At 42.6% G+C, this 13,609-nt stretch overlaps 2 protein-coding genes across 3 annotated transcripts in view; both read right to left on the bottom strand.

The window, feature by feature from the left end:
• Positions 1-13,609, bottom strand: part of agbl4 (AGBL carboxypeptidase 4) — a gene marked incomplete at its 5' end in the record, with an annotated part of 246,047 nt that overhangs the window by 56,037 nt on the left and 176,401 nt on the right. The gene's annotated exons all lie outside the window — the stretch shown is intronic.
• Positions 3,979-12,849, bottom strand: bend5 (BEN domain containing 5; the record flags this gene model as incomplete). The annotated part of the gene is made up of 6 exons (XM_079220740.1): positions 3,979-4,175; positions 4,349-4,562; positions 8,613-8,761; positions 10,150-10,630; positions 11,446-11,576; positions 12,666-12,849. The coding sequence occupies 6 exons, from the start codon at positions 12,847-12,849 to the stop codon at positions 3,979-3,981; spliced, it is 1,356 nt and encodes a 451-aa protein (XP_079076866.1).

Raw genomic sequence — 13,609 nt, 5'->3', positions numbered from 1 at the left:
TGAAGTAGAACCGGTTTGTGGATTGTATACAAAGTTACTGATACCTTAAGAAAAATATAGGCCCAACAATGTGTTCTTCCCATTTTTTTTTTCTCATTTGAGATAAGTTTGACATTGTATCTGAGGCTCAAACCGTAATATGTTTTGTGTACACTCAGTTGTGAAAACTGCTAGATGAAGCCATTTATCTTGATCCAACCCAGTGAAGTTGGAACTGATCTCTTTCTGCCGATCAAACTGTCAAAAAGCAGCATAAAGCTCCCTGACTTCTGACGCTTTGACAGGTGTTCACAACATAAGCCAAAACACCAAGCCACGAGGACAGGATTTGCTATTATCTTGATCGATGTGCATCTTTAAATCCAGTCCATAGAAACAAGAGGAGAGTAAGAAACTAGAGGTGGCACAGCAAGAGGATCACGGAGCCGGCGAGGTTACATTTCCTCCCTGGCACGACTTGAGTGTGACAGTGAAAGTACAGGAAAGTCTGGTGTTATGTCACAGAGCAAAACTAGCCTTTATCATCCATTAATGGCTCTGACAGGTTCCTGGAGTGTGTTACTAATATGCTGCAAAATCCCAAACTGCTCTTCTGCGAGTGACTTGGTAAATATTAGAGAGATTGGCCTTTCCATGACAGATTAAGCCAAATCTGGGTTGAAAACATACAGTTCTTCCATACAGCTTTCATCCATGAAAGATGGTTTTAGTTAAAGGATTAGGCTTAATCGCGCTCCAGGAAACCAGCATGTTGAAAAGAAGTTTCAGATGATGTAATAACTATATTAATGCTTCATCTTAAAGCATTATTTAACCACACCCCCTTTTGGCATCAAACAACAAAGAAACAAAGAAACAAAACACAAACACAACACGACAAAGTGTCATAATTTCAGCATGGTTGCTTTGCACAGCAGGAATCTTTTCTTTCTTTTAAACCGCATGTATGTTAAATACACGCTAGCGCACAAACACCTCACATGTTGCTTTGTACAGGGGAAAGAAAACAAAAAAAAGGGGATATATAGTCTTTTTTTTTTTTAAGGAACAAAAAGTCAATAATATGTCACCATATTGGTGTTTTAAGATTCACTAGGCTCTTTTACCTTGGCATGGGCCATCTTTTGTGCAAACCTCGCTGATTCCTCAGTGAGCATCCCCCTTCTTTAGCTTGATCTCAGCATCCAATACTTTGGCTTACGATTACCATTCGTTTGTAAAAAAACACACAATTATCTCTTTACAAGTCATATGTATGCATAACCAGCATCTTCACACATTAAGTTAAAGCACATATTCCAGTTAGCTTGCACATGTCATAGGTAAATAGCTTCAGATTGATGAATCATGTTTTGGGCTCGAAAGCCAAGATTAGTTTTGGACTTTTGCCAAGTCGGCCATTTATAGTTCAGCAGGACACGACGAAGTTATCGAATCACGTTTCACACGATGGTGAAACGTGATTCGATAACTCCGTCACACGACTTGTGAACCGAATAAATCTTCAAAGAATGAAATACTCAGAAGTACTATTTCCGAGTAGTAGTTGGGGGTATTACATCTATCACGCTCTTTTTGAAACATTGGTATGTCAGGGGCATATCTGACTGGCAAAAACAACATTATATCCCATAACTCATTCTTGCCAGAGAAAACAACAAACCAAAACGTTCTAAGGTGCTTCATGATAATACAATGATTGTTAACTTTTATCTATATAGACATTTAAAAAAATAAAAGGACAAATACCACAAATACATCTCTTTGAAATTGAATAAATTGCCCAGAAGTTTAAAGTGCATTCAATGTAAATGGTTTGAGTTGATCCAACTACTGCATCTCAATACAATGTTTTAACGATGCAAATTATCATTTTACTGTGGTAGATCATTAGAAGGTAGATCCCAAGTGAGGCTCATTAAATAGCGAATGTTGTGAATGTAGCTTCATGTAGCTTAATGTATGGGCTCTGTTCAGGGAAGCCTCGTCTCTCATATTCTACAGAGATCACTTTGGCTAAGAAAGGGAGATATCTTTTCATTCGTTTGTAGATTTCCCTGATCTACATTTGGATACAACATCAAGCTTAAAGCCAACAATTCATATGAACAATATGGAAGTGTAAAAATGAAACAAAGAACTTGTCAGGTAACATGGAATTACAACATCAATTGGATAAACCAAAGCTTAACCAGAACCTTTAAAACTGTAACGTGTCTAGAAACGGAAATATTTTTTGGTTGAAAAAATAAAAAAAGGATGATTTTTTTTTATGTACACAAAAATATCTCCAAAACATACAAGTAGCTTAACAAAAGGCTGATCTGAACTTTTTGAAAAAAAAAAAAAAAAACCACAACAAGACAGACAAAATGATATTGACAGAAATAAACCCACCGACAAACGAGAATCTAGAGTATGAAGAGGAGAGAGGCTTGATGGGCAGTTCTGCAGCAGATTCACAGTTAGCCACAGCTAGGTCACAGTTGAGATTTCAATCTGCAGCATTTAGTTCCAGCCTGCAGACAGCCACACAAACCATTTTGGATCAAAACAATAAAACAACTGAAGAGAAACAAAAAAAATACAAGAAAAAGACAGTTTCAAAGTTCTGATGCCATAGCTCAGAGGGAATTGTCACTGGAGCGACCTTACTTTGTTCCCCAGTGGCGTGGCTTAAAACAGAGGGGGTTATTATGGGGTTCAGCAGGCCCAGATGACTTCTAACAGCACAACAGTGTTTCAGACAGCTTTACCCACAGCTAGCACTGCTTCCACATGCAGATGACCTCAACCGTGCAGTGCCGTGCCCTGATTTTCTTCCTCACATTGTCTCGTGCAGCGCAGCGTCTCTTAACTACAAGAGGGAGGGCAGAAAGCAGCCCGGCTCAGATCAACTTAATGATGTGAATCACGCAGAAAATAGTACCAAGCCACCTCTCACATTCTCACAGCAAAGTGCAGGTGAAGCTTCAATGCTTCCGCTTACTATACATATACAATCACAGCTTACTAGAAAACCCAGGGGCGTAGCAGCTCCTGGTGATTGCCAAATCCATTTAAGGCCTTCCTAGGCATCAACATGCCTGTACCACCACAACTCATTAAACAGTCAAATTGTCTGAAAGTGACTTGTTTGATTGCTCACAACTGAAAGGTCAACATAAAACAAACTAAAACACAACTATCACTCTATGAGCTCTACATTAGAGTTATACCTCCCATTTTACCTCCATTAGCCTTGGTCTTTTCAATAAAACAATGTGTTGTGATTGGCCTTAAATTAGGGGGGCGCACACACCTATAATTAATCTCTTGAAGCAACAGAATCTCTGCTGCAAAATGCAATATGGCTATGACCAATCAAGACTCGTGCATTTGAGACCTGGGTGTCTCGTCTCATTAAAGTACCAGAGCAAACACTTCCAGCCGTTGTTCACACGTTCACACGTCTAAGATCTAACGTAAGCTAGCATCAATATCTCTATAGCATCAGAAGACTTTGTCTAGGGAAATAACCTTTTACTTTTTAAAAGTGTAAGGACTCAAAAGTATGTTCTGACACAGAACAATAAATCAATTTGAACAATTACATCATATCCTTTCTTTGACACAAATGCACACACACCAGTAAACCATGTCTCTGTACCAGTCCCACTGTAAAGCTTATAAAAACACTCATACCTGCTCATTTCAAACTAGTTCCCACGCGTTCAATTTCTCACTGGTGGGTAAAGCTGTCTGTCAGCCAATGGGAAACCTGGGCACTGAGGAAGGTGACGGTTGCTCTGCGGGGAGCTGGGAAGGGGTGTATTTGTTTTGACGTTTCACATAATAACCAATCCAATATGTCAAAGAAAACCTGCTCTTGAAACTGTGACAAACATCCCCCATCCACCCATATCTAGTCCCCTCAATATCCTGCCGACCATGGGGAGGGGGAGGGGCAGAAGGCGCTGGTGTGACAACAGTTGATCACTACATGCCATCGTAGGTGAAGTTCTCCATCTTCACTGTCTGTCTGATGAGCAGCTTGGATTCCCGCCGCTCCTCGTTCTTGATGGACTTGTTGATGTCCATTATCTTTTCACAAATGTATTTGTTCACTTTGGACAATCTCTGCGTAATCTCTGCACTGTCGGCCGTCTCTTGAGACACTCGGTCGTAGAGACACTCTGCGGAAGGAGCGATTGGGAGCAGTCAGACTACATCAAATAAATAAAAAAATGCTGATCTTATCTTTGTCTAGAATCTAATGAACATAATTCAATGATGAAAAGGCTGAATGAAAGAATAAAATATTCACTCAGTATTGATTTTATAGGTGTAAAACTGGAGTTCATCTTACCTCTGACAATTTTCAGTTTGCTGGGCGACAGTGGAGGTTTGGGCAGCGCATCTTTCTTCTTTTTGGTGGCTACTCCAGTGACACTACGGTTCTTTAAGGTTTCTGTGCCCCAGATCATTACAGCCAGGTTCTTTGTGAACTTAGAGTCTCCCTGGGTCCGCTGCAGCTGGTGCCACTTCTCCTCCTCCACCCAGATCCCTCCACCTAGGTGAACCTGCAGAGGACAACAGAGTACACCACATTTTAACATGTGCATCTACAGTCTGCTGGAGATTTATTTTTTTAATTAAAGAAACAAACGTCATTGCAGTTACCCAACTGTATCATGAGCTCACAAAGTTATCAACCAAAAAAAGAGCTTTACTAAATGTCTTCAATAAAATAAAATGTCCAAAATAATGAAGAAACTGACCTTGTCACACAGACACATTTAAGTGGACAGAACATGAATCCTGTCCCTGATGATTCATGTTGGAGCATCAGACTTCAGAGCTGTAGTTACCGTGTTATTGTTTACAGAGCGAGAGAGTATGGATGGCAATTTCATTAAATTGTATTTATGTTTAAACAACAAGAGAGGGCACGAAAGATGGAGACAAAACAACTGAAACCAAAACCTACAGTTGGTAACTTTAATACAAATAATTGTCATATCTGCTTGAACTTTTATTCAAACAAGAAAGAAAGGACATGGGACGGATAATAAAAAAGCAAGTTCCTCTGCCTCATTTTAGTGCTCTTAATGACACTTACAAGATTCTACAGAGCCCAAAGATAAACAACCAGTCAGAGCTGCCAATTACTGCTCGTAAAGCTCGTGAACTCCAATCAAACTGTCACACTAGTCAGCGCTGATCAAATGTAAATCAAGATTCTGTTACTGCATATTTCTCAGATCAGATGTTTTCAGAAACACATTTTACAGTGCATCTGCAAAATGAGAACTTTAAAAAAAAAAAAAAACTAGAACCATCTGAGAAGCTGGCGTTGGAAAGTACATGGCAGCACGTGATTGGATGAACCATCTGACAATCAAACTCTACCCGAAGCGAGTCAGGAGAAGAACAAAAACATATTTTCCTTCGAGAAAAGCCTCAATGTTGCTCTTTGCTTTTCTTTTCACTGAAGAAATACTCTCTAGTTCTGGTATAACTGATGCTCAAGCATCCAGGATAACCTCTCAGGGCGCCGCCATTGTTGTTTTAAACAAACAGTCGCCTTTCCTGTGTCGTCTCATACACACCTAAAACCACGCCCGGAGCTGATTGGTCTATGCTCGAGATCTGGCATCTGTCGCCATATCACGAGAATCCAGCTGCCGTGCAATGTAAACCGACCGTAGCTTTACTCTTTTTGGTACCATACTTGGAAGCATATACTTGTTAAACTCAGTAATATATTTCATCCTGGTGCTGTGGGGTTCAAATCCAGTTTCAACAATCTTCAATGCGACAAACCTAAATGGATGAGGTAGATCACAGCGTGTCATGGCGGAACTCATCTTGGCCAGCTCCCATTTAGACCAAATTACAAATCCCAGAAGCACCACTTTCACCAACCAGGACACATAAATGAGCTCAGGCCACTGGCCGCATGTAGCCTGGATTACCTCCACTTTGAACTTAGCCCATAGCTCTCTACACACTTCCACTGGACGTTGCGTAAGCCTGCGCCAAACACTCCAAGCCGATTGCCAGCCAGGCCAGACTGCCCTGGGTTTCTAGGTGAGCTAATGCAGCAGGGGGCATATGTGACTCTCCCGTCTCTACTCTCTTATCACTGGTAAGTCTTTAGGCCAGCATCCAAAAGGCTTTTCCCTGTGCAGCTAATGTGCTTTAGGCCCCCGGCCAGCAGACAAGCTTTTTACTGCCCTTAAGTTAGTCAAGATTGTTTTCATCCTCCCTCCCAATTGCTCTCGTTTATCTCTCTCCCACCATCTCTCCTTTTTCTTTTGTACCCCCCTCCCTCACTAGGGCTAACCTGTCAATCACTTTAAATTCCTCTCGTGCAAATAATTAATATGGGGTCCCTGACGTGGGAGAGTTCTAATTTGCAAGTGTTCTTCACGCTTGAAGTGGCTGCAGGCCCCAGAGCTTGTAGTACCAATTCCCCCCCTGTCATGAGAGACAGGACGCTGGTTGAGTTACAGCGGTGGGGGGGGGGGGGGGGAGTTAAGAACCCTAACAGGCTAATAAACACTGATGATGCTGGCTGGGCTTGCAGGAACAATAATAATCTCCTCAACCTTGTTTACCTGCTAGGGTAGGGCAGCCAGGAGGAGGGGGGGGGCGATCAACTATGACGGCATGTTCCCAGGTCCACGGGTGTTAAGAGGAAATACAGCATTTCCTACAGCATCAGGCTACTTCCCAGGGTCACCCCAGGCAGAGCGCCAGGGATACAGGAGCGGGGACTGAAGGATTCAGGATTATTAGGATAATCTTTACGTAAAGGTTGAAGGTCCCTGTCTGTAATGTAACATTTGACTAAATCAATTTCAGGTGTATTTAAATATATAAGTGATGAGGTGGACATTCTAAAATTGATCATTATTGAAATGACATGCCTGTTTTACTGCTGACTGACTAAACATTACAAACTGGCTATTAACAGCCCCAGAGTACATCAGACTTATTTGTTGTATGTTGAACAATGTTAAGCCAGTCCATCAGTTCGTGCAGTGGTTCTCAAACGTTTTTTGTCACGCCCCACCAGGAAGAAAAATGTTCGGGCCCCACCGCCCCAACAAAATGATCCAACTTTTTGTGATTACTCCATCCGTGCTTTTCCAAATAATAGAATAAAGAAAATTGAAATCCCTTTCAAGTAAACCAGATTGCTCCACCAGACAAGAACTAATAACATGTTCAATCACTTTGTTAGAACAATGCAAATAAAGTTCTATAATTATCTATTGTGGCTGTAAAAAACCTGTTTTGCACTAAATATCTTTTCAAGATAATAACAATAACGTTCAACCTGTGCAAAACAAAATGAGTGCAGATGTGTGAGCCATCACATTGTATCAGTATTAGTGGCTGCAGTGAGCTGCTTTCCTCTACAATATTTTTAACCCTCCCGTTGTCTTGGGGTCAAAATGACCCATCAACACACATACTGTACATATACACTCGTACACGGGTCATTTTGACCCCAAGACAACGGGAGGGTTAAAACGGAGTTGTAGATTTGATACAACCGATCTCAATTCATGCTCAATGTTGAAGTTAGATGTGTATTCTGTTTTGAGAGACGTAACAGCAGAAAAGCCGACCTCACGGAGATCTCAAGGAGGCTTTTAGCAAAACACCAAGAATCGGCGAGTCGCGCAAGCGTAGCCGGTTAACGGCGTAACGTAAATATTTCCACGAAAGTACAGGCATTTCACCATGTATTTATTAATGAGTTTTTATGTCCATGTACTTTGTTCTCATGTTCGTGGGGAGAGTGTTCGTACTGAAACCACAAGGTAGCCGCTTCAATCCCTGTTCTCCATAGTTTGCATGTCGAAGTGTCCTTGAGCAAGACACTGAACCCCCAGTGCTTCACAGCAGCACATTGCTCCTTAATTATTAAGTATGGGTAAAATGCAGAGAATAATTTCCGCGCCCCACCTGTGAAACCTCGGCGCCCCACAGTTTGAGAACCACTGAGTTAGTGAGAGATGGCGTCCTTCAGTCCTCCGTTTTGAAATTCAAAGCTGGGGGGGGCACCCTTTTGTTTACATTTGGATGAGTGATTTTGCATTCAAGAATAAATGTCAAAATACAAGAAACAAAAAAAAGATGGAAAAAGACAACCATACAGGGAACATCACGGACACGACACCAGGTCGGGATCAGATAAATAGGCATGCGATAGACGACACAGCCACAGATAATCAGGAAACGCTAACTAAACCAGAGATAACTAAGGCCGTGATAACAACTAGTGCCACGTGCATATAGTTGAGAAGGAGCCACTATGGCGCCTTTGCTCGACCTACACCCATCGTCAAACTGGCCTTTTATATTGATCTTAACTACACACTTGTTAAGTGCACAGTTGTGACACTAATTGCATTGCCAAAATCTGTCCACAGAGAGACAGACAGACACCTGGTAAAGTACGCAAAATCCCTTCTGTGGTAGTTACTACTACAGTAGGTGTCTCCAGGACCACATTTTGCCATGGTGACACACTGACTCACAAGGTGAAGACAATAACAAGCCGCATGCTGTTGTGGCTGGTAATAAAGAGTGTCCCTCGGTCCAGTGAGACTTACCTTCCCGTCGTTGCAGGTGTATACTGTTCTGGGGGAGGGGGAGTAGCTGGAACTGGTGTTGGCTTCTTCTCTGCATGTCTCCTGGGCCTCAACAATGGGTTCAACCACTTCAGCCTTGATTGTCTGAGTGCCATTGTCATGCATAGGCTCTACAGATACAGAGGAAACATTTAACATTATGGAGACACCAGCCACAAATCTACGCCTGTCAGCACTTCACGATGAGGTTAGGTCAAACGCCATTCATCAACTGCTAGTAAAGTTATAGAGTAGAGGATGACACTAAAATTAGAAGAGAGGTCTGGAGTAGCATGTGACAATGAGTTCTCTGGTCTTTACCAATGGTACAGTGCCAGCATGCTTATCCGTTTGCTTCCCGCCTTGAGCCTGGAGTGAGCTTCCTTGTGACAGGCGGTTATTTTAGCCCAGTAACTAAGCTGGCTTGGTGGATGGCCACGCTGAGCTCCAATGTAGCTGATGAGTTTTAATATTGGTCAGTGCACTCCATCCCCTGCCCAACAGCACCCCAGGGTGCTCTAATCTTTAGCCTGTCCATTAGATGGTCCCGCCAGGCTCCCCTGTCCACATCAACACAGGACCTGAGCTCAACACCAGCATCTGGCAAAGCTAGAGTTTGGACACTGCTCCACCATGCAATGACACCACTTTTAACCACACTTAAAGTGCCTTTTATTCAACTTCCTGGACTTACTACTACTTTACTATTTATGGATCATAATTGTAATGTTGTATTATGTGTGTTTATTAACTATATCACCTGCTATTTTGTAAATAACTGCCACTTTCCCACCAAGTGTTGAAATTCCACAGCCCAAGATTTCTTCCTTTTCACAGTATCAAAATATTCTTGGATATGGAGATGTATACTGTGTACACACACACACACACACACACACACACACACACACACACACACACACACACACACACACACACACACACACAGTATTGGTATGGTCACTCTCATCACAAGTCTACTCCAACTAAATAAGCAAGCTGTACTAATTCAGCCTAACTCAAAGTTGATCTACTTTAGTTCTATTTATAGCTTTATGGGTGTATCTGGATTTCAGAAGAATACACCTTAAATGCTCAAGTACATCTCGACTAAAAAGACAAAGTCTAAATAGCAGCGAAAAAACTACTAAAGGGCCTTCAATTGCATCTTCTTTAGTTTTTTTTCTGACTTAATTGCAAAAACAATCATGTTTAGAATTTGTCACTGTTCCTAAAAAGGCGTAGATCCTTTTCAGGGCCGAAGAGGTTCAATCAGTGCATTGTGTAGACATGCAGCAAACAATAGGATCAGACTATGTCTACACACCAGTCCCCCACCTCTTTACACTGAAAATGGCATATTCTGGCTTTACGGCTGTTACTTTCTAAGATTAGAAAGCTGAATTCATTTTCAATACCACAATTCTTTAAATGACTGAAGGTCTGAGGCTACTAATAAACGTTGTGGCATACATGACAGTGATTTGCGTGTTTGGTGTGCATGCCCCTGGTCTCTCACCGCTGCCCAGTCTCATGAGAAGTACGTCTTGCAGCCTCCTGTTGAAGTCCCTCAGTTCTTTGACTTCTGTCAGCAAGCTGCCATATTCCTTCAGCTTCTTGGCTTGCTGCACCAGCTGCCTGCGGGTTCTATCCAGCTCCTGCTGCAGCCTCCTCATCTCCTCCTCCTGTTGCCTGTAGCTAAGAACCAGCTCCTCATACAGGACTCTGGGAACCACGGCCGGAACTACCCCGGACACACAATCCGTGTCCACCTCCAAATGCTGTTGTTGTTGCTGCTGGTGATGATGATGCTGATGTTCTGCCTCCATATCTTCATCTTCGTCGTCTGCATCCTCTCCCTCCTCAGCCAGCCGGTCCTCGTCCAGGTCCTCTTCGCCCTCCATACAGGAGCTGGCTGCATTTCTCTCCAGGCGAGCCACTACTGCTGCCAGGCTCTTGGAGGAGTTGGAAAGGGGACGTCCATGGTCTTGAGACAGGGCCTGAAGAAAGCAATAACCGTCAATTTAGGGAATAAATAGGCCACCAAAATGACATTTTACTAAACTAGAAAGTTGAACATATGAACACAATTTTTCACAGAATCTCACAAATATCTTTGTGGCACCAGTGACAAAGTGCACTTCAATTGTGACAGACAGTGATCCCGTCCAACACTTTGAAGGCCAAACAGATCACACGTCAATCTAAACAGGACACGACAGACTGCAAACACTTTGTTTAGACTGTGCAGATCTCAATAGGAACTGGGAGAAGAGGAGTCACTGAGTTCTTTGATGAGCCGCTCAGAGGATTTGTCTGTGAAAGGGCAGCTGTCCAGAGTGCTGAATTTGTGTTAATCCAGCATATGGTAAAAATAGCGTGGGGGATTTTGGGTGTCAGCCAAGTTTATAGAAAAGTAACATTGTATCATGAATAGATATATTTAAATATAAGACTATTTATGTGTAGGCATCAACATGATACATGTCCCACATGCACCCACACTTTTTCTATGGGCAAAAATATTTAGGGTTCTCACTGACACGACACAAGATTGTCAATATAAGTAATTTAAGTGGGATACTTTGTTAGTGCATTTTTGTGTGACTTGTTATTGATCATTGCGCCCACAAACATGGCTAATTTTATTTACTTATTTAAGATATTACACTTTTATTTCACTTGGGCTATCAATAGATGAGCCTAATGTCAGCGGGATCAAGGGGCAGTGTGATTACATTTCATGAGACTGGTCACGGATCATTGTACAAACTCCAAAATAACACCACTACTTTTCTAATCTAGGTGAGCCTACCTTTTTATGCCTGAGTGGCATTCTCTCCTCTCCAAAATTGTTTTCGATAGAGTTTCCTGAATTCTTGATGGACATCTTGGGAATTTTCATCTTCTTTTGCATTATACTGTCTTCAAATTCCTCTACTGTATCTGTGAAGTGCAGAAACAGAAGCAGGAAGAAACTCATAAAAGTTTCCCAAAAAGTTGGAGGGATTTTCATAAAACGTTCAAAGTACCTGCGGAACTATTTCATCCATTTGTCCAACTCGAGCAGAGGGCGTTTTGTCTCTCCATTCTGCTAGAGTAAACTAACTTTAGCACTCTTATTAGAGTAACATATCTGCAGAGTGGCGCGATACAAACCGTCCTGGCTAGACAGCGCTTCAAGACAACTGCTGCTGTGAAGGCGTGTGTCAGACCGGACCGCAGCCCACAGGATTAGTTATGCAGCTAGTTAGAGATCGGGCATAGAAACACAACCATAACTGGAGAGCTAGCGTGAAGCAAACCATTCCACTTGCACACGGACGCGGCGTCATGAAACAGCCATGACGTTGGCATGTTGTCTCCATTAACATGCGAGACACGGCGGTGACTGCAGCACCGCCGCGTCCCCTCTGTGGCACAAACCGACAGATAAAGCCAGCTAATGAGCTAACCGCAACCCGCCAGAGCTAGCAGCCAGCTCGCCTGCATTCACAAACCTCTGCATAATCGATAACGGCTCGACCGCGGGGCTGTCACACGCGTCCGTCATGTACCGACAGCTCTGCGCCTGCACGCCGCCAAACCAGCGCGCGAGCGCGAACATGCTAACGCGCAAAGCGAGCACACGTCAAGCTAGCGAGCGTTAGCTTCGTGTTGTAAACAACCGCTGTGACTGGCTAACGTCGCGTGCCACGTAATTTAGCGAAACAAGCAGCGATACGAGAGACAACTATTGAGGGAAACGACACCACGAGTGTAAAACTAATCTGTAAATGCACTGACGAGAAGGTATGGCTGTCTACCAAAACTTATCTTAGTACGTCTAACTAGCTTATCTAGCTAGCCACCGCCGAGGACGTTGTTGTGGCTATCAGTGTCAGATTCCAGCTGATCACGTCTTGACAGATCGGACAAAAGGACTCCGCTTTGACACCTGGACACGTTTCGCTGCACGTCAACGTTACTCGGTCGGACGGAGAACAAACACCATTAAAAATAGAACCGTTGATTTGTTATAAGAGGGCAACTTACCTGCAAGGGCAAGGATCTGTGCTTCGCACGGCTGGCCTGCGCTGCCATTCTCTTCAGTTCTGTGAACCAGATACACCTTCTGATTATCAAAATCTGTTTTGTGCAGAGGTCTGAAATCTTCGACATTTAAAACGGGCAACGCGTAGCACATATCGTCTTCAAAGAATCGAACAAAAGCATACATTATTTATTTCTCTTTGGTCCTGCACTTTGGATATGGTTGACAGTTTTTCCTCACAAAGTATTAAAAAAATATATACACATAGGAGGGTTGGGGATGGCGTCTGCGCTCGGCTAGTCTTGCCTGGTCCACATCACCAGGGTTGATCGTCAAGGCATAAGTAATAGACATGTAACTTTGCCGTTAAGACATGTTCAGATGCAGAAGTATTCAACTGTTTTGATATATTTGCGTCGTAAGCAATAATCCTCCCTTGCACCTGTAGTGTAAATATAATATTAAAAATGGCACTACATTTCTCGCAAATTGTAACTATTTGCAAAGAACACTATTTCCAAAACGCCAACTTTAACATATTTAATATGATAAATATGATGATATGATATTTTCAAGTATTGTTTTAGGTGATTTAGCGGGACATTTCAGACGTCCAGGGTCATTACCTTTCTCAAATTAGACAGCGATTACCTTTCGCTCTGTCTCCTGAGGAACCCCCATTGTTTCAGGGAACTGCAGCGAGAAAAGCCACCAAGATGATTACCTGCCTGGTCAGATTTCATTGGTCTCTGTGTGCTTTCATGTGTTTCCTGGTGTACACGTTTCATCTGCTCCTTGTATCACAACAGAAAGATTTAAGGCCAGCTGACAGAAATGAACTCTTTGTTATTGTAAGACAGCCAGGTGGTTATAAACACAGGATGGATTTCTCTCAGTTGTTAGTCTAATGGAGAGCACCACAGTCGATAAATGACACTAACAATTT

Source organism: Taurulus bubalis, assembly GCF_910589615.1.
Source record: "Taurulus bubalis genome assembly, chromosome: 7".
NCBI lineage: Eukaryota > Metazoa > Chordata > Actinopteri > Perciformes > Cottidae > Taurulus > Taurulus bubalis.
The sequence above is the reverse complement of the archived record's forward strand: the minus strand, read 5'-3'. Positions and strand labels throughout refer to the sequence as shown.